The 27,813-nt window shown below is 35.8% G+C and overlaps 1 protein-coding gene across 2 annotated transcripts in view; it reads right to left on the bottom strand.

Annotated features, from left to right (window-relative positions):
• LOC129951214 (gamma-1-syntrophin) overlaps positions 1-27,813 on the bottom strand; it is a 290,397-nt gene that overhangs the window by 43,251 nt on the left and 219,333 nt on the right. For both annotated transcript variants that reach the window (XM_056063254.1, XM_056063253.1), the window contains 2 exons: positions 14,485-14,669; positions 1,369-1,527 (listed from right to left, as the gene is read on the bottom strand). In XM_056063254.1, the coding sequence (XP_055919229.1) occupies positions 1,369-1,527; positions 14,485-14,669 (344 nt within the window). The remainder of the gene's footprint in view (positions 1-1,368; positions 1,528-14,484; positions 14,670-27,813) is intronic.

The raw sequence follows: 27,813 nt of genomic DNA, 5'->3' as shown, positions 1-27,813 counted from the left end.
CAGAAGACTCACACAATTTAAGTCACTTAATAAAATTAAATTTATTCTGGAATTTTTGTCCCATAAAAAAAAGACATAAACACCAACACACACACAAAAAAAAACACCTACCTATGTATACCGACCCAATTAGAAGCACTTTTCTCTACGGTTAGAAGTTGAATATATACCTACCTACATAAGGATACAAACATAGAAACATGGAGCAAAGAAAAATGAAAAAAATATAAGAGAATATGATATCAATTTCATCAACATTTCATCACGTAGATATGCAAAATAACGATAGACGATAGACCATGAAAAAGATATCCCCCAAAACAACTCGATAAACACTCGGATACAAGAAAGCCTCCCCCTATAACCTCGTCACCATTCGTCTATTCAAAGAGAACAAAAATGTAAAACAACCTCAATTTTCCTGTTTTTCATATCCCACCCCTTCCCATCCCCTTCCAAAGAGTGTCGGATGCTTTTATGAGCACTCAATTTTATCGGCCATTCTTTGTGATCGTTTTTTGTTAGATGCAGAACAACGCGTGTTGGTTTGATTAATTGGACTCCTGTCCCCCTAAAAAGCACCCTCTCAACCTCGCTACCCACGTTGAATATAATTCCCAGAACAAACTTGTCGAAGCCTCTACAAGATATACCCTATAACATCAGTAAAAGCGAGATGAAGATACAGAACGAAACAACTGTTTTTAAATTTTCCCAAAGTAAAAAAAACAGAGTCCTTGTTCCCATTTACAAATCCTTCGTTTTGGTTTGATGCCTAGCCAGAACAAGAACAACAAAAACACACCAAACACAAGTCCCCTATCGCAAGCCCCTCTCCATCCCATCCAGCTGCATGATGCCTCATGACCTACATTTTCATCATCACCATCATCATCATTATCTTCCAACGTGCCTCAAGTCGTGCAGCTCAGCGCCCGGCCTCCTTTTATGCCACAGGACTCTCCATCGACCACTTTTCAAATTCATTGCAAACATTCAAGTCCTGGAAACGGAAAACTCCGTCAACAATCACAACAAGACTATCACTATATCAACCAACCAACGCAACGCAATGTTATACGTTAGGATGGAGGTATGTACACTTTGCATATCCTGACATCGTCCTTTAAGCATCAGAATCAGAATCAGAAGATGAAAATTTAAATTTTCCCTGATGCTGCTTTCTGTTGATGGCTGCTCGATGGAAAATTGAGCTGTTTAATGAAGAAAAAAAAAAAACATCCAACCCAACACCTTTAACCCCCCCCCCCCAAACAACCCACTCCAAGTAGTATCCATAGGTATTCTTTTCTGACTCTGATTCAGGCACCCAATCAATATTAATAAAAATCAAAGCTATATACGTACCGGCGGGGTTTCAAAGAGCATAACCTCGGTTCCTTTGAGAACTAGGAATCTGGGCTTATAGCTCTGCCACGAGATGTTATTGTTGATGACTCCTTCATTCACCCAACCCATGTATTCAATTCGTTCGCCAACAGCAAAGTTCCGATTATACAGCTTCATCTGCAAGTTTATAAAATAAAACAACAAAAATAAGAAAAAGTAAAAATATTTTATGGAAAAAGGATAAAAAATATAATACAACAAAAACATGAGTCCTTGCTGGTGTTGTTTTTTTGATTTTAATAAAAATAGGAATTTTTGTACGGGTCGGTTTTTATTGCTCTACGCAGCAGATTTTATATTTATGTACCATAGGGACAGTGACAACGGCAACGAAACATACATCAGTTTCAGTGACGCGTATATTCGTTGTTTTAAATAACATATATACAGAGTGTAAAAAGTTAAGGACATATTTTGAAAAGGAAACCAGGGTTATAGTAAAAGCAGTGTTTTAGATCCTTAGAGACCTTTTAAAAAAAAACACTTAGAAGACCTTTTAGAGTGTGGTTAATGGTCTTCTAAATTTTTCAGTCAATTTATGTTTTCAACAAAAGTTTAAAATTTTTTAGAAACTTCTTTAATTAAAAAAATATGTTAAAAATACTGGAAAAATATCGGAACTTTGCAAGTAAAGCATTTTTGGATTAAGCATTCTTCATTTAAATCTAAAATAAAACAGTCATGCTGTGAAAGTCTGGAAGAAAAGTGGAAGCATTTTGTTGAACGCAAAACCTAACAACCAAATTTTCACGAAGTGCGTGCTGTTAGCATCGTAAGCGTCTTTTAGAACTTCATAAAGTTTAAGCAATGCTTTAATTATATTCAACTTGTAATTTTTCGTGTAATAAATACACAGAAAAAAAAGGTTGTCATATTTACAATCGTCACTAGTCAACTTGAAATTTGGCCAAATTGTTGCATTAATTACCAAAATAGTCAATATGAAAACCTTATTTTAAAAAATTGTTAACTGGATAGTTATTACTTACTAACTTAAGAAGGCGCTACAGTTCTGTGTGAACTATGGCCTCACCCAACAAACTTCTTCATCTAGCTCTGTCCCTAGCTAGATGTCTCCAGTTTCGCGCTAAAAGTTGGGTGAGGTCACCTTCCAGTTGTGTGCGCCACCTGATCCGCGGTTTTCCTCTAATGCGCTGTAATATGGGTGTGGATTCAAAGACTTTCCATCTTAGTCATTGGACTTTTACCCGTCTGGTTAAGTCTACGTCGCTGTACAGCCCGTTCAGCTCGTCGTTTCATCTTCTCCTCCACTCCCCTTAGATGTATACGGGACCGTAGATCACGCGAAGAACTTTTCTCTTCTGCACTGTATAGCAGGGCGGGGATGATAAGAGTCTTTACCACTCAATTGCTTTCTTAGTCCAAAGAAACAGCGGTTAGCAAGTGTTGTTTTCTGCGGGACCTATGAAGACGGAAGTCCTTGACTACCTCAAAATTTCGTCTGTCGATGGTGACGTTTTTGACCATGACGTCGGTGTTGTATGTCCTTTCTAGACGACAGCATGTACTTTGTTTTTCCCGCATTAACTGTTAAACCCATTTTTGCCGCCTCTGCCTCAATACTAAAAAAAGCCCCATTGACATCACGCTGAGTTCTTCCGATTATGTCAAAGTCATCAGCATATGCCAGTAATTGGACAGACTTTTGAAAGATAGTGCCTCTAGTGTTGACGTGTGAGCTCTGAACTATTCTTTAAAGCACGATATTAAAAAAAATCACATGAGAGCGCATCACCTTGTCTAAAACCTTTTTTGACATCGAAAGGTTCGGTTAAGTTGTTTCCAACCTTTATGGAGCAGCGTGAATTCTCCATGGTCATTATGCACAAACGGACTAGCTTGGGAGGGATGCCAAAACTAGACATGGCCCTATACAGCTCAACCCTGTATATATTGTCATATGCGGCCTAGAAATCGATTAAAAGATGGTGGGTGTTGATTTGGTGTTCTTGAGTTTTTTCCAGGATCTGCCGTAATGTGAATATTTGATTGACTGTGAACTTTCCTGGTCTAAAACCACACTGATACGGACCTATCAGGTTGTTAACGATGGGCTTCAGACGTTCACATATTACGACAGAGAAGATTTTATAGGCGATGTTAAGTAGACTGATTCCTCTATAGTTGGTGCAGTTTAGAGGGTCTCCTTTTTTCAGGATCGGGCAAACAATACTGATATTATATTCATCGGGCATGTTTACTTCCGACCATATCCAAAAGATAAGTTGGTAAATGTCCCTTACCAAATTATCTCCAGCTGCTTTGAAGAGCTCGGCATTCAAGTTCAAGCCATCTGCTCCAGTGGCTTTGTTAGACTGCAGCTTAAAAATGGCAATCTTTACTTCGTCTAATTCGAGAGGACAGTATTGTTGGTTTTCGTCGTCTATGTTGAATGGATCATCCTGTCTGACAGCGGAATTCAGTTCGTAGTCGCCCTTATACAGTCCACTGAAGTGGTCCTTCCATGTCCTCAGCATTGACTGCGGTTCCACTTTTTACTTGTGACTGTCGTTCACCTAGTCATATAAATTTCAAGCTTCATTTCTGCTTTTTAACCTCCCAACATCTTCGACATCACGCTTCTTATGCTCTCTTATTTCTTCTAAAAAAGTCTGTTTCCTCTGGCTTTTTCTGCCCATAAGGCTCGTGAGCAGCTCTCGTCCTTCTTTGCAGTGCCGCTTTTAGTGCCTGTTGTTTGGTTGCATTTGCCTGCCACCAGGGTTCCTTGTTCATGGTTGCTTAAAACCCAGCACGTCAGACGCTGTTTCTCTGTTTGCATATTGTCAATGTTGCCACTGGTTCTCCATACATTGCGTTGGCGGCATAGAACGTCGAGAGAGGTTACTTGTAACTCGGTCGGAGAAAGATTTACCGATCTCTTACGATTGTACCCGTTCGACTTGGTATTTTCTCCCAGCATATCCCTCTTTGGAATTGGATGGGGAAACCCAAAGTGCTGCCTTGGCTACAATGAGGTAGTGGTCCGAGTCGATGATAGCTCCTTGGAAAGTTCGGAAGAGTGCTTAGCGTCGATCGCAATATGGTCAATCTGGTTGACGGTATAGATTGATCTGGAGATATTTTTATTTGCCAATGAGAGTTAGTTTTAAAAAGCCAGAATCTGGCTGGACCAGGGGACAACCGATCCTCTTGTTGCCGTGCCAGAGTCATGGACAGACCTACTAAGTGGTGTCAATTTATTTGCGATTCCTAATACTTTCAAAGCTTTTTATAGTTCTAACCATTCTTTTCTATTAAAGGCGGCATGACATTCAATTTTATTAGCACCCTATCAAAAGTATTTGAAAGGGTTTGGCATCAGGCTCTCTTATCAAAAATGCTTGCTTTCGGTTTTAATGAATCGCTTCTTCATTGGATTAGTAATTACCTTTCCAATCGTTCAATACAAGTTGTATTGCATAGATTCATGTCTGAAAAGCACAAAATAAATGCTGGTTTGCCCCTGTGCTCTGTTTTATCTCCAACACTGTTTCTCATTTTTATTAATGATCTCCTGTCTGCAACATCTAATCCAATACATTGTTTCGCTGACGATAGTACTCTTAGCATTTCGTATTCGTTTTCAGATTCACAACCCTCTTTTTCGGATGTGGAACTGCAACAACAAAATATGATAAGCTCATTAAATACTGACCTCAACAGCATTGTACAATGGCCAATGGGGAATAAGAAACCGCGTGGAATTTAATGCTTCGAAAACGCAATGCTGTCTTGTATCGTTAAAGTGAAATTTACCCCCCCCCCTGCCATTATCCATAAATGGCACTTGCATAGAGGAAACTGAACATCTCATTATTCTCGATATGTGTCGCACCAACCACCTTTTGTGGAACGATCAAATACGCGATGTCGCCAAAAATGCCGCAAGATGTTTTGGTTTTCTAAGGCGATGCAAGAAGTTCTTCTCCCCCTCTGATCAGGCTATTATTTACAAGACTTATATACGTCCAAAGCTTGAGTATAACTCCCATATCTGGGCTGGTGCTCCTGCGACTTACTTAAGCCTCTTGGATAGTATTGAACGAAGAGAGATAGCCAGCTGCATTCCTCACCTTAAACAGTTCAACCGTAATACTCGCGCTTCTAGGAATGCTCATCAATATTCCTCGAGCCCAACTTCGGTCATACTGTCAAGTACAGAGATTCGTTCTTTAGCCGTACTATGTGAATGTGGAATGCCTTGCCACACTCTGTCTTTCCCAATTATTGCAATATTCAGGAATTCAAAACCAATGTGCACCGACATCTCCTTTCAAACCCTCTCTTCCTTTCCTTGTGCTCACACTGTGTCTACATAATAAGGGCAAAACATCCCTTTAAGTGTGCGCTTTTTATATTAAATTCTAGACAATTTTCTATCTCCTGCTCAACGTTAAAAATCCGATTAGTTTATGTAAAGTTGGCCCGATTGTTGAAAAGTTATACATACTCGACTTTGAAATATCAAAAAGGTCTTGGCGTATTTCTTGAAACTTCTAAAATTAGATTTTTGGTTATTACAAGAAAAAAAACTTTTTCAACTCCGTTCAAACACTATTGGGAAGTTATCAGAGTGACTTCACATAAATTTCACGTATATAAACATTTGTTTTTGTGAAAAACCAATAGATTTTTAGCATTATTAATCTGCTTTACAACCAACTTCTGCGTACAGTTCGGACTCTAATAAAGCACTAACCATCAAAGCATTCAATTATTCAAAAACAGAATAATTCCGGAAACTAAATACCTAATAATAATTTATAACTGAATGCCTTAATGTAAAATGAAAATAAAAACAAACTATGAAATTAATGAAACATGAAAACCAATTTACTATCTCTCATATGTATTTACAAAACATCCAAAAAATGTGTGTAATTCGTAAAATGTTTGATAGATATGTTCGTAAAGTACAAATATTTTCCATTAGATATATCCATGCATTTAAAAATATAATAATTTGTAAATAACATACCTAATGAATTCTTTATGCTTCCGGCATTGGAAGAGAAGAGTTTAATAAATAAAGCTCAATCATGCACGAAGACCATGATGCATCATTTTAAAATGAATTTATGCTTTGGTTGAATTTTTGAAAAATAAAACCATATCCAGAATTTTATTCTCAAAACTTTCAGGAACGAAATCTACGTACGAGTACATAACATATAAATATAAATAGGTGTTCATATGAATTTTTGAGTACTCGTATAACGTATAAAGGAATTATGTATAATTAAATCCAATAAAGCTAAACTATAACTTGTTGAGAAGTTATTGGTGTAGAAAGTAGGGAGAACATTATTATTATTATTCCTAGGTCGGTAGATATTATTGTTATTCAAAATTATAAAAGCTTTTATTCGAGAATATTTGAGTATGATATAAAGTATTCAGTTGCAAGTACCTACTCCTCGATTGGAAATTAATTGAAACAATTTTGAAACAGCCATCAGCCAGCCAACAGAGACAGTGAACCACGAAATTGCATCCATTCCGACTGTTTTTGAAATATGTACGAATACAATTATAAATTCGATGAACTCTTCGGTTTCGATACACTGTAGAATATACATAAATGCTTCTCGAGTGGATTTATTTCCAGAAGCGGATTTATTTAACAAAATAAATAGTAGGCAACAAACAAGACTTTTCTTGGCCCAAAACCAATAAGTACTGCTTTTGACTTCCGGTGAGTACAGTGAAGAAAATCTATCAATATTTTATTATGATATTTTATGTCTTAACAGTGATTGTGAATTTTGGACACTTTCGAAGAACGAAAAAAGTCATCCTACTAACTATTTTGGAAGTCAAAATGACTATGAATTAGTAAATTTTCAGCCATCTTGGTGGTCAATATGACAACTTTGGTTGAAAAAACTGAAACTACGGTCTTATTGACTAGTGTAGCAGTCAATACGACAGCTGCGGTAGTCAATATTATAACTGCGATTCTCAGTACGATAACAGCAGTAGTGAATATGACAACTGTGTTGACTGACAACTTTGGTAGCCAATTCGAATTTTCTTTAACCCTTAAATGCATGATTTTTTATTTTCTAAAAAAAAAATATTTTTGGACGTGAATATGTTTATATATGATGAAAAAAATGTCTCAAAAATCCTGTATTTGAAATAACGGTTTTATTTGGAAAAATGTGGCTGTATCATTTTTGATTCAACATGCATATAAGGCTTCATTGAGACCTATATTAGAAGAAATACAAAAAAATTGCAAAAATGTGTGATTATTTCATTTATTAATAAAACTGATAGTTTTTATGAATGAAATTTATGAAAACAATCAACATTTTTTTTGGAACATAAATAAACCTTACATTTTTCACACATAATGCTCATAAAACTCAAAAGCTTACATCCTGGCATCATACATCGCATGTGGTTGCTCTGTCGTGTTTGCTTGTGATCAGTTCCATCATGTATCACATCCATTTACGGCACAACTTGCAACACATTCCTTCGCTTTGGGACTGGTTCCTCCGAAAAACTACTGCTGCTGCTGGGCCGACCTCTTGTTGGCTGATTGTGTCCCTTATATTTACAAAGCGTATCAGCAAGTTCGCTTCTAAAATCGACAAGATTCAAAATTTCTTTCGGTCCTTTCCTTTTCTTAGACAAAACTTGCTTGTATAACACCCATGAGTTTATCACAGTAAGGTCCAGGAGGTGATAGAAAAGCTTCATGTACCATTTTCTACTTTTCATGCGGATACGGTACCGTCCCAAGTACGAATCCATCAAATCCACACCACCCATATGGACGTTGTATTCTTTGACGATTTTTGGACAAAATATATTTTTTCTTCTCTTTTCAGTCTTGTCGTACCTTTCTATGGTTGAAACAGTATCTGCACCAATATACGTTGACAAAAAATTCACCTGTTTGTTATCCTTCCAGCTCACGGTAGACATCTCGACACCTTCGTAACTTGTGACGTATTCTTCGTACGATCCTCTTGACACCGATTTTGCCATAACTTCTTGCTTCGTCGGCAGCTTACAATTTTTTCCGAGGCGATTTCTTTGCACAGTCCCCAGACATAAAATTCCTTCCTTGGCCATGTAATACATAAGTGACAGGGAGCTGTAGAAATTGTCAAAATAAACAATGCGATTGACTCTTCTTTCTATAGCGCTAGAAAGTTTTATCACAACATTTCCGACCGCTCCAACATCCATCTCATTTTCCAACATGGGATCATTGTCTTTTCCAGAATAGATGATGAACTTATAGGCATATCCCGTCAATGAACACAGCATATACAGTTTGAATCCTCATTTATGCGGTTTCAAGGGCAAATATTGTTTCATGAAATGACCCATTTTTGTTGCACACATTTGCTCATCAATAGAGAGTCGCTGATCCATGGGTACACTACCATACCTTTCGTTGAGATGGTCTATAACTGGACGAAGCTTATGGAGCCTGTCATGATTGGAGTCGTTTACGGGCCTTTGTTTGTCGTTGTCGTTGAAATGCATAATTCTTCTTATTTTTTCAAATCGTTTCACCGTCATAGTTTCTTTTATGCCCTGAAATCCATGTTTATTGTTCCAATATGAACAAACACTTGGATAATGATAGACTGACATGAAAATCAAAATCCCCATGTTCTTGCGCAATTCACAAGCTGACACGCAATCAGGACGATCAGGTTGCTTCTGAACTGAAAATCGATTTGTTTCTGTGGCTATTTCATCAATAAAAATAAGAAAAAAAATGAAACGGAGTTTGGAGTTCCATTGTTTGTGATGGGAAGTCATTGCAACCGTGAAATTTGATTTTTTCTTCATCATACGCAAGCGATTTTTTTTTTCCAAATAAGCCGTTGAATGTCAACGGACTTAGGCACAGATCGACGAGAGCTACTTGGACCTGATTCTTTGTTTATTACTGGCGGCGGCAGAGCAGCATCTTCAACCAACGGAACAATATGCTCTTGGTTTTCAGGGACAGCCTCCTCATTTGCACATTCAAGTTCATGGTCACTTTCATTTGCAGCTTAATTTTCGAGGAGTGCTTCCAGCTGCGTACGAGTCAACAACTCTCCACGATCATCTTCATCTACGTCATCCTCATCCCATGTCAAATACCCATTTTCTAATTTCCTCAAATAATTGACGATATCCCTATCACTTTCCGAAACTATTTTTCGTGCCATTCTATAAAAAAGAAAACATTCACAATTTTGCCTAAAAACATTTAGTTCAAAACAGGTCCTTACTGCATGAATTTATATTATCAAAATACTAACCTTTATTGATTTTATTTTTTGGATTAATTCTTTCCTCAAATTAATTTTTATAAGAAAAAGAAAGTTTTTAATTTCACTATTTTGCCAAGTTGCTGCTTACGAGTCAATGATAACGCATAAACCACTGATAACGGATCGATCATGATTTGTTTTTGTTTTTTTTCTAGTCTAGAAATATTTGTTCTCTTTTATAAAAAATTCCGTTTGTTGTTGATTTAAACAAAAACACTTTTATAGCGACTTAAAGTTATGGTATCAATTTTGATACAAGGTGCATTTAAGGGTTAAATCGAAATCTAATACACTTACGGGTAGTTAATATATAAAAATCATCAATAGTCAATTTTAGTGTTTTGATGTTCAAATGGTAGACATGTGTCCTAGTACCTCAACTGGAGATTGAGTTCCAACCCCAGTGGAAAGTTGATGAAAACAGCAAACGAGAGAGGGTGGGAGAGGTGGCGGCGGACGAATTCTCGAGATGGAATCAACGTATACGTCTACAGTTCCAGTAAGGTTGACCTACTTAGCGAACACCTTATAGGGCTTCTACGAATTATTCGGAGCCCAGGCCTATAAGAAGCGATTTTATCCGGCTCCTCGTCTTTGGAGTTATACTAAAGATCTGGCCCTCCAGATTGGAGGTTGTGCCGTCGGGGTGACTTCCTTGACACGTAAAAACCTCATAGTTGCGAAGCACCAACAAGCCTCGGATACGGACAGATTTACTGTTGACAACACAAGCAAGCAAAATAGGGAAAACGAACTTCGGATATGCCCTAGACTGCTATAAAGCAGACATCACCGCCATCAAAGAAATAAGGATTAAAAACTGCAATATTTACTATGGTGACTGCTACCACGAAAGATAACAGCGCCTATTTGGATGCGGCTTTGTCATTGGAGCCAGACTTAGGCAAGAAGTCTTGAGCTATGGGTGCATCAATGAGTGCCTCATGACCATACGCATCAAGGCTAAATGCGGCAACATTAGTACAGAAGAGAAAGATGACAACACCAGAGATATGTTCTTCGAGCTCTTAGACAAAAAATTGAGCAGTGCCCTAGTTCTGATATTATTCGTAATTGTCCTGGGCGTCATGGTAGCCAGAACGCGTTTTTCACACCTCAACATCCACAAAGGAAGTTGGACTTCTCCAGATCAATCTACCGTCAACCAGATTTGACCATATTGCGATCGACGCCAGACTCGTTTCCAGCATCATGTATGTCTGAACTTTCCGAGGAGCTAACATCGACTCGGACCACTACCTCGTTTTAGCCAAGATAAAACTTTGGGTTTCCAGACCCAAGGCAAAACAGGGAGGTGCTCGAAGAAGGTATAACGTCGAACGGCTACAAACCTCTCTGGAAGTTCTCTGCCGCTAACACAGTGTACTGAAAACCAGTGGCAACATTACCGAAATGCAATCAGAGAAGCCGCCTCTGATGTGCTGGGTTTCAAGCAGCCACCAACAAAGAACCCCTGGTTTGATGAGGAATGTCGGCAGGCAAATGCAACTTAACAACAGGCACGCACACTGACACTGCATAGAACTCATGAGCTCTATTAGCAGAAGAGGCGAGAGGAACACCGACTTCTCAGAAGGAAAATGAGAGAGCATGAGACGCGTGCGGCCGAAGATGTTGAGAGACTTAAAATATGAAATGAAGTTGGAAGTTATTTGATTAGGTGAAACGAAATTCACAAAACATAAACCAAGAACCCAAAGACGAAAGTGGAAACATCATAGTGGAACCGCAGTCAATGCTGAGGATATGGAGGGATCACTTTTGCATACAGTATAACGGCGACGACAATCTGAATTCCGCTGTCAGGCAGGATGATGCATTCAACATAGACAACGAAAGCCAACACTACCACTCCTTGACCTAGACGAAGTAAAGATTGCCATAAATAAGCTGAAGTCTAATAAAGCCACTGGAGCGGATGGCTTGAATGTCGAGCTTTTTAAAGCAGCTGGAGATAAGTTGGTTAGGAGCATGCACCAACTTATCTGTAAGATATGGTCGGAAGAAAGCATGCCCGATGAATGGAACCTCAGTCTTTTTTGCCCGATCCTGAAAAAAGGAGACCCTCTAAACTGCACCAACTATAGAGGAATAAGTCTACTTAACATCGCCTATAAAATCTTCTCTGCCGTAATATGTGAACGTCTAAAGCCCATCGTCAACAACCTGATAGGTCCTTATCAGTGTGGTTTTAGACCAGGAAAGTCCGCAGTTGATCAAATATTAACATTCGTGCAGATCCTGGAAAAAACTCAAGAACACCAAATCAACACCCACCATCTTTTCATCGATTTCAAGGCCGCATATGACAGTATATACAGGGACGAGCTGTATAGAGCCATGTCTAGTTTTGGAATCCTTGCCAAACTCGACCGTTTGTGCAGGATGGCCATGGAGAATTCACGCTGCTCCATAAAGGTTGGAAACAACTTAACAAAATCTTTCGATGTCAAAAAAGGTTTTAGACAAGGTGATGCGCTGTCATGCGATTTTTTTAACATCGTGCTTGAAAGAATAGTGCAGAGCTCCCACATCAACACAAGTGGCACTATCTTTCAAAAGTCTGTCCAATTACTGGCATATGCTGATGACTTTGACATAATCGGAAGAACTCAGCGTGATGTCAATGGGGCTTTTGTGAGTATTGAGACAGAGGCGGCAAAAATGGGTTTAACGGTTAATGAGGGCAAAACAAAGTACATGCTGTCGTCAAATAAGCACACACAACACGGACGTCTCGGTTAAAACGTCATAATAGAGAGACGTATTTTTGAGGTATTTAAGGACTTCGAAAACAGTTAAGGACGCAGATAAAAATACCAGCGCTGAGATTAAACGAAAAAGTACTCTTGCTAACCGCAGTTTATTTGGGCTAAGAAAGCAATTGAGAAGCAAAACGCTCTCTCGAGGGACCAAAGTGTCGCTATATAAGACCTTCATTATCCCCATCCTGCAATACGGTCCAGAACTGCAGAAGCATGGACTATGACAAAAGCTGATGAAAGCGCCTTGTTTTGTTTCGAGAGAAAAGTTCTCCGTGTGATCTACAGCCCGTATGCATAGAAGTGGAGTGGGGGAAACGATGGAACGACGAGCTGTACGGGCTGTACACGGCTGGGTCACGTAGAGCGTATGGAAACCAATGCTCCAGCCCGGAAAGTCTTCGAATCCATACCCACAGGACAGCGCAGAAGAGGAAGATTACTAATCAGGTTGAAATTGACCTCACCTAACTTGGAGCGTGAAACTGGAGACATTTAGCTATGGACCAAGTTAGATTTAGAAGTTTGTTGGGTGAAGTCCTAATTTACACAAGACTATAGTGCCACCTTAAGTACTCTGCAAAAGATTTTAAAATAAAAAAAAAAACCTTCACAAAATATTTAAAAATTAGTAAAATCTTTTCTTTTTCTTGAAAAATTTTAATTAATCAAAAAATAGTACAAAATTCATTCAACGTCTTAAATATCTCGACAGTTGTAAGCTACAATTTTGAATCTTTAAATGATTAGATTACTGTGTTCCAAATTTTGAATTGTTCTATTTCAACATCATTTGTTTTCCTTTAAAAAAAAGTTGTGATGTTGTATTCCTGACTGTTTCTGTAAAGTTCTTTTATGTTATTGAAACTCCTTGAAACTTTGTTGAGTTAAACTCGCTTTGGCTCTAAAATCAAAATGCTTGTAAAATATATAAGAGAACATTAATCGTAAGTGGTTGAGACATTTACATAAGGCCACAAAAAATACCCCTTAAAAACTTTACACTTAAAAACCGAAAAAGGAAAACTTCTTTTTTAAATTTTTCATAAAGAAATATCTCCCTTGGTTTGTTTTCCTTTTGGCATTAACATATTTAAAAAGTTAAATTTCTTATATAAAATTATATAAAGAAGAGAGCTTGAGCAGCTGTATATAGTTACTACCGTCAGAGATGGTAATTCTAAAATTCTCTTGATTGATGGTCTTCTGTAAATGCTTACATGAGAATTTACGTGCTGGTAGCCACAAAAACATTATTTTCTCTAGACTGACATATCCCCTCCCCCACTTTTCACTTGATCAGTATTATCCAAGTTGAACGTATGTATATATGTATAGAGTGAATCCATTTACATTCCTGTAAAAGTATCTACATATGCATATCCCCGGAAGCATTTGTCCCCACAAAACAACCGGTCCCAGAAGCCGGTTGGCGGAAGGATATAAATCCTCCCTTCCGTTCTTGCATCATCACAAAAACCAATGACAATTCTTTGGGATGAAAGGAGCGAAGCTACTCTGTATGCGTCCAGGATTAAAATCTTTTCCTGCAAATTTTCCACAAAAACCCTCACTCGATGGAATTTGTTAGCTTTCGAATTTTTGACCAAAATCCTTAATCCTTTTTGCGGGGACTGAGATTATTTTCCTCTTGCTCTCTTACATAACAATGGCGGGCGGTTTTGCAGGATTTTTTTTTCAAGCTCTCCCACTTTTCTGCCAAACAACTGGAAACCACTCCAGAGTCTAAAAATGATAGACTTTCGAAGGTTATATAGAAGAGGATATGCGTCCTATAAAAATTGAGATAGTATTTTTAGGGTTTTTGTTTTGAAGGACCTATTCTTGAGAGTGGGAACGAACAAGTATACTAAACCCAGACTTGGCTAATCTGAAAAGTCAGAATGACCACAGGTCAGACATTTTTACATCAATCAATTTGGTAGTTATTCACCATTTTCGTTCTCTTCACTTACCTGTAAATGTGTTAATCCAACTACGTTGTCTGTTATTAGTTTGAGCCATTGGCTAAGAATGGCCAGATCATCGCAGTGAATGATTCCCGTCGAAACTCCATTGAGGCCACGTACTTCGAAGGCATTAGGTCGCAGCTTGTCTGTGCCGTAGATGTATCGAGTCACGTAGGCCATCATCAAGGGAACTGCAGTTTTTGTTTTTGTTGTTGTGGTTTTTTTTCCAGGACATCCACAGGAATAAAGAAAGGACATCCACATCATCACATCAGGCAGGATAGAACCGAAAAATAGAAAACCAAACGTAAATTGAAATTAGTTGTTCATTTCAGTTAGGTACCTAGGTAAAGTCGGTATTTTGGTAGCTGGAAGGATAATTTTTTACTAATTGGAGGATTTTGGCTTTTGTTTTCAACAATCCCAAGGGTTGTCATATATATATTCGTGTACATTAGGTGTATTCCCAAAACCCCTCATCCGCATGATAATCCAATTATCTCGGATGTGCAGTTTGCCAAAAATTATTTTGGCTAGAATGCATGCGAGAATCTAAAGGCAAATTATGTTGGTTAGGGTTGATATTGGACGACCGAGCACAAAATTTTATGAATTCCATTGCGAAGAGTGAGGTCTAGAGGGTTGATAGAAAGGGTGGATGGTGTGGGTTTGGTCGAAATGCAGTGAAAAGTTTAAATTTAATTATATCATAGGTTTAATAGGCACATAAGGCTTTCGAGTTTATTAGGACAATATACCCAGATGTTGTTCTTTAGTTTGTTTGTATTGCTTTACATTTGACTGTCCATTTATGTGCTTAAAGGTTTATTTGTAGAGTGCACACATTTTGAGTCAAGGGCATTTTAAGAGAGCAAAACTAAAGGACCTCCTTGAGACATGACTGGTCCAAATAATTGTGGGTTTGTGTACTATGAATAGCTTAACAAGCTTAATTCACGTGGAAACCACAATGTCCTATTAATTGAAGTTGATGATTTTCAACCAAAGTGTTGGTTTGGGGGATTTCAAATTGGCAATAAGAATTTGTTAAGACGTAGTTATGTGATTATGCTCTTAAGAGTATTTCTGTTTGTTTGTAATTTCTAGGAGAACTTTCAATCTTGTTTAAATTCCATGTGGAATGAACAAGTTAATACAAGTATAATGATTTTATGAAAACAAATAGCTTTTTGAAAACATACAATAAAAGGTGGTAATGAAGATTTTGGTAGGCACACATTTTTGAATACAAATGTGTTTCGAAAAGAAGTTTGTATGCAATTTTATTTTGGCTTGTTTTCTTGCAATTTTCATAAAATGTTAAGAGTGTCCAAGATGTAAGTATTTAACATTTAAATCTTTTGTTAGTGGTGTCAGAACAAGTTGATGTCTAAAAGATTAAGCTAATCAAGAAGGGATTTTAACACGACAAATAACAAGGTGCGTTTTTATTGTTGCAAAACACTTTAACAACAAAGTAATAAAAGGGCTAAATTTCTAAACTTTCGTAAAGGGTATTTTTTAAACCTATAGTTTCAAGAAGAAAAAAGAGTCTGGGATGCGACCCACACTGATAACTTCCCATCCCGTCTGTCGATTTGTCTTGCTTAAAAGTTTGTCTTATGTATTTTTTATTTTTTATGAAAAAACGGACTGTTGGATTTTTATATAAAAATTACTGAAAATCAAAAACAGTAGTTTCTGTGAAATAAAATAAGTTTGAAGCCAATATTTCAAAGTTTTGAAAAGATATTTGAGCCGAAAATCAATTTTTACCAACTTTTATTAATTTTTTTTTTGGGTTTTTATTTTTTGTTAAAAAACTGTCAATACGATATTTTTCAAAATTTTACTGAATGTTGATAACAATATTTTTTGAAAGAAAAAAGTAAATTAAAGTCAATATCTCAAAATTTTGAAAAGATATTTTAGTCGAAAATCAATTTTTACCAACTTTTGTTAATTTTTTTTTAGGTTTTTAATTTTTTGTAAAAAAACTGTCAATACGATTTTTTTCAAAATTTTACTCAATGTTGATAACAATATTTTTTGAAAGAAAAAAAAGCAAATTAAAGCCAATATCTCAAAGTTTTGAAAAGATATTTGAGTCGAAAATTAATTCTATCAACTTTTAAACGTTCAATTTTTACCAACTTTTATTATTTTTGTTTGGATTTTTATTTTTTGTAAAAAAACTGTCAATACGATTTTTTTCAAAATTTTACTGAATGTTGATAACAATATTTTTTGAAAGAAAAAAAGCAAATTAAAGCCAATATCTCAAAGTTTTGAAAAGATATTTGAGCCGAAAATCATTTTCTACCAACTTTTATTAATTTTTTTTGCTGGGCTTTTATTTTTTGTAAAAAAACTGTCAATTCGATTTTTTTCAAAATTTTACTCAATGTTGATAACAATATTTTTTGAAAGAAAAAAGTAAATTAAAGCCAATATCTCAAAGTTTTGAAAAGATATTTTAGTCGAAAATCAATTTTTACCAACTTTTATTATTTTTTTTTGGCTTTTTATTTTTTGTAAAAAAACTGTCAATACGATTTTTTTCAAAATTTTACTGAATGTTGATAACAATATTTTTTGAAAGATAAAAGTAAATTGAAGCCAATATCTTAAAGTTTTGAAAAGATATTTCACTCGAAATCAATCTTTGCCAACTTTATTAATTTTTTTTTATATTTTTAATTTTTTTGTAAAAAAACTGTCAGTACGATTTTTTCAAAAATTTTACTGAATATTGGAAACAATATTTTTTAATAGATAAAAGTAGTTAAAAATCAATATTTCAAGGTTTTGAAAAGATATTTGAGTCGAAAATAAGTTTTTACCAACTTTTGTTAATTTTTTTTAGGTTTTTAATTTTTTAAACAAAAACAGTCAATTTGCTTTTTTTTTAAATTTTACTGAATTTTAAAAACAATATTTTTTAAAAGATAAAAGTAGTTTAAAGCCAATCTCTCAAATTTTTGAAAAGATATTTGAGTTGAAAATCAATTTTTACCAACTTTTATAAATTTTTTTTTTGTTTTTATTTTTTGTAAAAAAAATTGTCAATTCGATTTTTCTCAAAATTTGTCTTAATGTTGAAAACAATATTTTTTATAAGTACAAACTAGTAAGAAGCTATTATCTCAAATTTTTGAAAAGATATTTGAGTCCAAAGTCATTTTTTACCAACTTTTGATAATTTTTTTCTGTTTTTAATTTTTTGTAAAAAAAACTGTTAATTCGATTTTTTTTAATTTTATTGAATGTTGAAAACAATATTTTTTAAGATAAAAGTAAATAAAAGCCACTATCTCAAAGCTTTGAAAAGATATTTGAGTCGAAAATCAATTTTTACCAACTTTTATACATTTTTTTATTTTTTTTTAATTTTTTGTAAAAAAACTGTCAATTCCATTTTTCTCAAAGTTTTTCAGAATGTTGAAAACAATATGTCTTATTTAAGATAAAATAAGTTTGAAGCCTGAATTTGAAGTTTTTGAAAAGATATTTAAATCTATATTCAATTTTTACCAACTTTGAGTAATGTTTTTCTTAGATTTTTATTTTTTGTAAAAAAACTGTCAATTCGATTTTTCAACAAATTTATCAGATGTCAAAAACATTATTCTTCGTTTCACAAAATTGTTTTGGAGATGAAATCATATTTAAGGCCTAAATTTTTTGAGGTGACAAATGGTTCGTAAGATATTTAGGGTTAACCAAAATGTTCACCTTTTTTTCAAACTGCTTTGGTAAAAAAACCACCCACGAAATTTTCTTGAGAGCCCTTTCTGCATCTTTCTGCCTTATTATCTGTATAACAAAATTTATTTAAAATCGATATCTCTTCTGGTTCTTGAGCTATGGACGACGAAAAAAACGTCGCGAACGTATGGAAGTACGTACACAGTAGACAGACATCTTTCTAAACAGCTTTTATTTTGACTCTAGGGACCTTGAAACGTCGAGAAATGTCAACATTTTCAATTTGACAAATCGGACCCATTACAATAACTTCCTATGGGAAGTTAATAAAAAAAACAAAAGGTTTAATGTTTAGCTTAGTTATAAAGATAAGGGTTTATCTGTCACATAAGACCAAATAAAATATCCCAGTGTTAAAAAATCGCATATTGTGAAAGGCCACATTCGGGCCCGCAACGTGAGATAGTGCGATAACTTAAAATTCAATGGATCGATGCGTCATAAGAACTGAATCAATATTTTGGTAACAATTGTACAAGATTTTCAAACGTTGCTCAAGAGTAAAATTATTCACTATAAAAAAGCAAACAAAAAAATTGCATTTATAACAAGTGACAGCTGTCAAAACAACTGGATTCGAAAAAAAGTATTGCCAGATTGAAAACCACACGCTTAAATAAATACCTCTTATTCAATATCAATGCATTTTAATAGAACTCTCTTATACGCTCTGACAGTTCCGCTGCTTTAGTTCAATAACATTTATTTTAAAAATAATAAAAGATCAAAGTATCCTTCAAGCTTGTCTCCAAGTTAAGAGTAAATGCAAGTATTCTACATTTTTGGTAACCTTAGAAAAGTATCTCAATCTTGTGTAAAAATATCGAATTAAAATTATTTGAATCCTATCCTTAAGGTCTTGAATTGATTGTGGAGGATTAAAATATAGTTTTACTTTCACGTGACACAAAATATTAGTCTAAGGAAATCTCAACATCATTTCTGTAACACAGTCACAGGAAACATTTCTTGTGAAACTACGATCAATATTTTTTCACTTCAGCCATACAATATCATTTAACCATAGCTCGTTAGCTGAACTCACTTACAGTAACATTGGCACAAGCCTCATTTACCAATAATTGAGGTACATAAACACCGACACCGCTATCCTAAAAACGGAACCAAGCAGTGACAAGACTGTTCAATAATAAAATTTCAATTTTTTCGACTTGAAAACTATTGTCATCGCTAAAGATGGTTTTTAAGAATATTACACGGTTTTGAATATCATTAACTTCCCAACTACTAAAAGGTGCTTTAGTTTTGGGAATTGTGACAATAAGATTTTCTTTGTTTTTGTTCTGAATTTTTACAATTTCAATATCCTATTAGGACGTGTTCATTCCATTTTTAGTAATTGTGTAGGTTTCACGTGTCAAATGTCAAAAGATGACAGCTTTAAGTGACAGCTGCGCAAATAGTGGCATATTCAAAATAAGAACGTTTAAATACTTTTTAGAAATGTTTGCAAAAAGGTTAAAGGAATTTTAGAAATTTATTTTTTCAATTTTGAAAAGCAGACGATATCAAAAAAAACAAATTTCTTAACGTCATAATTTAAAAAAACTGAGTTTTAAAAACAGAATTTCATCAAAGACAATGGCGGATCTATTGTCGTAGGTTCCTTTTTAAATATGAACTATATTGCCAGTTATGGCAAGTATTGCATTCGTAAAAAAATTTCGAAAAGTCGAAAAAAGTGAGCCCCCTGATTCCGTCTGTCTATCTGTCTGTCCTGGCTCCTACAGCCTTAACCACTGTGCCGATTGCAGTTTAGGTTTTCAGCTGTTTTTAATACCAAAAATAACACCAGTACAATTTTTTGGTTTAAAATCGGAAATTCGATTTTTTTCAAAAATGAACCCATAAATTTTCTTAAAATATTCTCTAATTTATCTCATTTTTAAAATAAATTTGCTTAAGATGTTCCAGAACTGAGATTTGAACACAAATTTCAAGAATAAAACAGCTAAAGTAAAAGTTTTGTTAAACTATTAGCTAATTGAAAATCACAATGCACGTTTCATATCTGTTAATATAAAAGCTTTGAGTTTCTTGAGAATTCAAGCGAAAAAAGATTTTGAAACGTGTAATTGGTGATTTCCACACAATAGCATCTTCCCAACTTATTTATGAAAAATTATGTATTTAAATGTTCTATTTTCTTAAATTCAAGAACCAAACAATTTTCTCTCTCCAAGTTTTAAATTGTGTTGAATCCTTCAAGATCGAAATATCAGCTTCAATCTACGAGTAAGAAGACCGATAGCCATAGTAATAATATAGGCTCCCGAGAATTGAGGCCGAAAAAACCACCTTAAAAATAGCCAGAAAATTCTTGAAATCAGATTCTTTGTCATTTTCTAGGTTTTTGAATTTTTTTAATAGAAATGGTAACAAAAAAGAATATGTATATGCTTTTTGGAAAAAGCGAAGATTCAAAACAATTTCTTACATTAGTGAAAGCAACAAAAACACTCTAAACTATTGCCTTTCGCTCTTATATATGTCATATTTAGAAAACTGTTGAAATCTTGGAATGCTTTCATATATAGTGAGTCAACCAAATTAAATAATTAGACTTTAATTTGCTGGACAAAAGCATTCTAAAATAATTTAATAACTAAAGTTGTCACTTCCTTGAAATGTCTACATTTAAGGTTGAGATACACATTGTCAACGTTCAATCTCAGACAGATAGGGTATCCGGATACCTTTTTTTTTAGTGTTTTACGTCTAAAATAACAGCTGATCGAAAACAGCTGAGATGTCAATGAAAACCACACGTCTAAGAATAGACCTCTCGTTTGATATCAATGCATTTTAATAGAGACCTCTCATACACTCTGACAGTTCCGCTTTTTTAGCTTTTATTATTCTAAAAATAATAACTTCAATCAAGTTAACAGTAAATAAAAACATTCATATTAAATCTTATGTACCTAAGGGTTTTTCAATAAAGGCGGGGAGGTGTTAAAATGGAATAAAACAAGCTGTGTGATGTTTTAACGAAATTATTTTTTTTATTTGAAAGACACATGTATGCCATTAGGTGTGGAATATGACATCATTAAAATTCCAGCCTCAGTTTCTTACGGTGGCACAGATCTGAGTGGTCCAATTTTCAATGACTCTTCCTGATCAGGCTGAACTTAAGCGATGGCTTGTGCTGTGTTCACCTTTAGGGCATTGATAGATTGTGGTTTTTTTTTGCATAGTCCTGCGATTTCAAGAAACCCCACAGGAAAAAGTTTAACGGGGTCACCCCTGCACTCGTGGCGTTTGCTGTGTGGCACGCAGCACCCACCGTCCTGGTATAACCACATGTCGTCTAGGTCTAGGTCCATTTGTTTCAATTTGGGACATACGACGGTGACCGCCTCACTTACGTCGTTTTAAAAAAAAAAAACGGACCAATTACGCTGCCGTCCCAAAATCCACACCAAACAGTAACTATTTGATGATACATTATCATCTGGGTAGTACCCGTGGCGTGATGGTTAGTGCGTTGGACTGTCATGCAAGGGGTCTTGGGTTCAATCCCTGCCTGTACCACCTTAATTTAAAAAAAAAAAAAATAATTTTAGCGGGAACTGCATCTTGCGAGGAATTGACAAATCCTTCAAGAGTAATTCTTGTCATGAAAAAGTGCTTTCTCAAACTAGCCGTTCGGATTCGGCCTAAAATTGTAGGTCCCTTCCATTCCTGACAACAGTACTCGCACACAGGAATGGTTGAGAGTTGTAAGTCACTAGGCCCTGGTTCACAACAGACTGTTATGCCACCCCATTTATTTGAACACCGCATGGGTTGGTGACGTTTCATAGGTGTACCGGAATTTTATTTGTTATTTATTCAAAAATGCGCCTCGTCACTAAAGACGCTTTTTCAGCCAAAATTGGTTTTCTCTTCCAAATGAATCGAAGACAAATTAGGGAACAAACGGCATTGTTTGGGTTAGTTGGATCTTGTACTGCTGTAGGCCCAAGACCCAAGCCCCAACCCAAAATTCTCCAAGTTGAAGTCTGCGAAAGGCCAAGTTCTCGTTCAAGGCGAAGAATAGACTGCATCGGGTTTTGCTGTAAACTTTTGGCAATGTTCTCGACCGATCTTGCGTTCCTTGAACGTACGGGTGTAGGCTGATTGTTAACTGAACCAGTTGTCTCCAACGTTGGAAAGTCGACTGTGAAGGGCCTCCACGGCACAATGTGTCCAACTTTTGAGTTAACGAACACTCATTTTGTTGATAGAGTTTTATAAATTGAACGTGTTGTTCAATCGTGTAACTTGCCATAGTGATTTGACATAAGCAACTGAATTATAAACAAAAGATTTGACAGATGTCACCAAAGCGAAATGGCCTCCACGGGCGCCAAATATCTACCCGCGCCAATTAAAAAACCCTTTTTTAATCCAAAGCAAAAATATTGATTTAAAAATATTTGAATCCTACCTTTAAGGTCTTAAATTGATTATGGGGAAAATGGAATGCCTCTATACTTTTACGTGACTCACGGTAGCATAATTCATAACACTGGCGCCAGCCTCATTTTAAAATAATTGAGGGCCAAAAACATCACCATTGTAAGCCCAAAAACACACCAATAATCAAATTCGAAAAATGTAATTCCTTACACTTGAAAATAATCGTTTTGATTCTTCACATCATTTACTTGTCATAAAAATATCGAATTTTTAACCCAGTTTAAGTACTGCGGGCCGCGAAGATTCTTCACGACGGACGCTGCAACCGCAAAATTGATTTAGTTTTGCCAATTGTGACAACAATATGTTCTTTATTTTTCTAGAGAATTTTAACAAGTTGCATTCCGTTTTTAGTACTTTATTTATTTTTCAAATGTCAAAACATGACATCTTTAAAATTGACAGCTGGGCAATTAGTGGACTATAAAATGAAAAAGCCTGAATATATTTTTTAAGAAAAGTTTGGTTATTGTTAAGGAGTAATAACAATTTTCTTAAAGTCATAATTTTGAAACACTGAATTTCAATAGCAGTACATCCGCTAAATTATTTTTACTCCAACTTAAAAAAGCTTAATCAACATACCTCTCATGGTAGGTAGGAAGAAATGGCGATCTCAAGGCAACCAAGCCTGAGATTCAATTAGCGCTGTAGTGAACCGTTTTGAAACCAAAAACTCGTTTGAAAGGGATAGATTGATAGAGAAGCTTCATAGCGATTATGTTAGAGCCATTTTGTCGCATTGAGAAAAAAGATTAGGTCTCTAATCTTTGTCTCAGATAGCTTATCAAGTTCTTGAAAGAATGCTTTTCCAAAGTATTTCATTCTAGTGTTTGCCAAAGCAGGACATTTGCAGAGGAAATGGATAATCGTTTCACTTTCTCTTTGGTCAGCTACGGCAAAAGGTGTTGTAAGAGATACCCAACTTCTCTGAACTCCTATAGGCCAATGTCCGGTACAAACCGCAATAATCCTGGCTATGTCTTGCCTTGGCCTGCATAGAAGATCGTTTGTACGGGTTTTGTTATAGGTGGGCCATATCTTCCTAGATATAATGCAGTTGGGTAAATAGCTCCACTATCGGTTTGATTCAGTTTGGTAAATAGAAAAGATTTTACCTTTCATACCATCAAGAGCAATGTTAACCATTTCCGCAAGTGAGCTATGAAGGGCCAATCCTTGCCTGGCTAGCTCGTCAGCCCGTTCATTTCCACTATGGCCCGGAACCCAGATCAGGGTGACACCGAGGTTAATATTCAGGCCCGCAAGCTCATCGCGACATTGCTGGACCAATTAAGTTGAGGATATGGCCGAGTAGTACCCGTGCGTGGCATCATGGTTAATGCGTTGGACTGTCATGCAAGGGGTCTTGGGTTCTATCCCTGCCTGTGCCACGTTAATTTAAAAAAATTAATTTGCGTGGGTACTGCCTCTTGCGAGGAATTGACAAATCCTTCAAGAGTAAATCTTGTCATGAAAAAGTGCTTTCTCAAACTAGCCGTTCGGATTCGGCCTAAAATTGTAGGTTCCTTCCATTCCTGACAACAGTACTCGCACACAGGAATGGTTGAGAGTTGTAAGTCACTAGGCCTTGGTTCACAACGGACTGTTGCGCCACCCAATTTAATTTAATTTAATGGCCGAGTTAATGGCTTTGACAGCTGCCTGACTGTCTGTAAAGATAGCCACATTTCGGTTTTGGGTTGGGCTTTGTTTAAGTATCTTACATGCATCCCTAATTGCCAGCAGTTCAACCTGAAAAATGCTAGCAAAGTCAGGAAGATTAAAGGATTTAGCTACATTAAGGGACTCAGAAAAGATCCCAGAACCAACTCAGCACTCCATCTTTGAGCCGTTAGTAAAGATGGTTGTGTCGAAACCTATCGACACGATGTCATCCTCCCAATCTTCTCTGGATGGGAAAATAACCTTAAAACCCTAACAAAGGCTCAAAGTAGGAGTGCAGTAGTCAGTGTCTACCGAGATAATATCTGAGGGAGTCAATTTCGTAGTGTTGCTGTAACAATAAGGTTTTGACAACCAGTTATTTGATTCCTTTAGCCTAATAGCGGTGCAGGAAACTATGTATTTAATAATAAGGTCGACTGGTAGAAGATCCAAAATAACGTAACGCAAGCTGTTCTCTGAACCTTCTTTATAACTAATCAATAGTATAGGCTTTGCTAAGAGCAGGCCACCACACAATCGACCCATATGTTGATATTGGACGTATTACGGCTGTGTACGTCCATAAAATCATCTTCGACTGAAGTCCCCACTTTTTGCCGAAAGTTTTGCTGCAGGCGTAGAAGGCAACACAGGCCTTCTTAACCCGTACTTCAATATTTATTTTCCAGTTTAGCTTAGGGTCGAGTATAACTCCCAAATATTTTTCACTGGAAGACAATGATAGGATTTGACCGTTGAGTCGAGGAAGCGTGAAGGGCTGTACTTTAGTTTTGGTATTAAAGAGCAACAGTTCAGTTTTACTTTGGTTAACTCCTAGTCCACAACTAGTGGCCCAGTTGCTTACTTTCTTCAAAGCTGACTCCGTGATTTCACTTATCACAGAGGTGTACTTTCCTGACACCAATTGCACCAAATCATCCGCATAGGCTACCACCTTCACTCCACATCTCTCTAATTTAATTAGAGAGAATTGTATCCATGATCAGAAGCCATAGAAGAGCCGAAAGGACACCACCCTGGGGTGTTCCCCTACCTGTCATATTAAGTTATTGTAATTTGTCCGATTTGTCAAATTAAAAAATTTATATTTTTCAATGCTTTAAGACCCCTTAAACTATATTCAAGGTTCTTAGACAGAAATGTCTGTGTTCAAACTTATTTTATCTTAACGAAAGAATTATAAAGGGTGATTTTTTTGAGGTTAGGATTTTCATGCATTAGTATTTGACAGATCACGCGGGATTTCAGACATGGTGTCAAAGAGAAAGATGCTCAGTATGCTTTGACATTTCATCATGAATAGACTTACAACGAGCAACGCTTGCAAATCATTGAATTTTATTACCAAAATCAGTGTTCGGTTCGAAATGTGTTTCGCGTTTTACGTCCGATTTATGGTCTACATAACCGAACAAATGAGCAAACAATTAATGCGATTGTGACCAAGTTTCGCACTCAGTTTACTTTATTGGACATTAAACCAACCACACGAATGCGTACAGTGCGTACAGAAGAGAATATTGCGTCTGTTTCTGAGAGTGTTGTTGAAGACCGTGAAATGTCGATTCGTCGCCTTTCGCAGCAATTTGTTTGTGTTATTCGACCACATGGAAGATTTTACGCAAAGATCTTGGTGTAAAACCGTATAAAATACAGCTCGTGCAAGAACTGAAGCCGAACGATCTGCCACAACGTCGAATTTTCAGTGAATGGGCCCTAGAAAAGTTGGCAGAAAATCCGCTTTTTTATCGACAAATTTTGTTCAGCGATGAGGCTCATTTCTGGTTGAATGGCTACGTAAATAAGCAAAATTGCCGCATTTGGAGTGAAGAGCAACCAGAAGCCGTTCAAGAACTGCCCATGCATCCCGAAAAATGCACTGTTTGGTGTGGTTTGTACGCTGGTGGAACCATTGGACCGTATTTTTTCAAAGATGCTGTTGGACGCAACGTTACGATGAATGGCGATTGCTATCGTTCAATGCTAACAAACTTTTCGTTGCCAAAAATGGAAGAACTGAACTTTGTTGACATGTGGTTTCAATTTTTTTATTTTACGTCAAGTCTAAAGTCTACACAAATAAGCCAGCAACTATTCCAGCTTTGGAAGACAACATATCCGAAGAAATTCGGGCTATTCCGGCCGAAATGCTCGAAATAGTTACCCAAAATTGGACTTTCCGAATGTACCACCTAAGACGCAGCCGCGGTCAACATTTAAATGAAATTTTTAATATAAAAAGTAAATAGCATGGACCAATCTAACGTTTCAAATAAAGAATCGATGAGATTTTGCAAATTTTATGCGTTTTTTTTTTTAAAAAGTTCTCAAGCTCTTAAAAAATCACCGTTTAGAAACACCCAATTGGCCGTGAACCTACAAAAAATCAAACACTATATACCTCGAAAAATAGATTTGGTTTCCATTTCAAAGCTTATTGCTAAAAATCAATCATTTATCACAATTTGTTTTTAAAATACAATTTCAACTCAATCTTTCTTTTTTATCAGCTTTCAATCCAGCCAGCGTAACCCTACATGAATCTAAATCTAAATTCAGATTCGACTCAACTTTCAATTAACTCTTGTAAACAGAGTTCACCATAATCCAGAGCTTAGAAATCATTTCCATGCATTTCCGCATAAAAGTAGGCAATTGATTAAAACAAATTCGTCTCCTTCTTCTATCTTTGTTCTCTGGCAGCAGCAGTTTGTGAAATTTGTGTGCTCGCGATGTGTCGTCTCGTTGCGAATTGAAAAATTAAAAATTTATTAAAATATTTATTTTTAAAGTGCGGTAAGAAAAAATTATTAAAAAATGTTAAGCAAGTGTTAAAGTTTAATTGTGTACAAAAAATATCTTTCAATTCCTTAGCAAAGTGTTTTTATTTTGTTTGTAAAATGTGAATTCGAATTCAATTCATTTTCATTTCTTTTGCTGCGGAGCTCGAACAACGGTTGTTTGGGTTGGTCGGTTCCATCGAGTTCGTTGATTGGTAATTTCAATTGGCGCGTTGATTTGAAAATTTGAATTTGGTGCATTTTTGTGATTAGTTTGCTATTTATTTATTTTGAAATGCATATATTTGCATTGTTCATTAAAGTTAAATTTTAAAGAAAAAAGTGTTAAATTTGTTGTGTTTTTTTTTGAAAATCTATTTTAATTTGAATTTAATTGGTTTTGTTCGCGTCGGGTCGCGCGGTCGGTCTCGGTAGTGTTTTTAATAAAAATTGGAAAACTAAAAACTGTTTATTCAAAATGGTAAGTAACTTTATTTTGCTTTCTTTGAAATATTTTGCACTAAGAATTTCAAAAATAATTGAAGTTGAAACTGGTTTTGTTGAGATATTTGACACATTTAAGCATTTTCGAAGAATTTTTTAATGTTTT

Source organism: Eupeodes corollae, chromosome 3 (genome assembly GCF_945859685.1).
Source record: "Eupeodes corollae chromosome 3, idEupCoro1.1, whole genome shotgun sequence".
NCBI lineage: Eukaryota > Metazoa > Arthropoda > Insecta > Diptera > Syrphidae > Eupeodes > Eupeodes corollae.
This window is presented reverse-complemented; position numbering and strand designations above follow the sequence as displayed.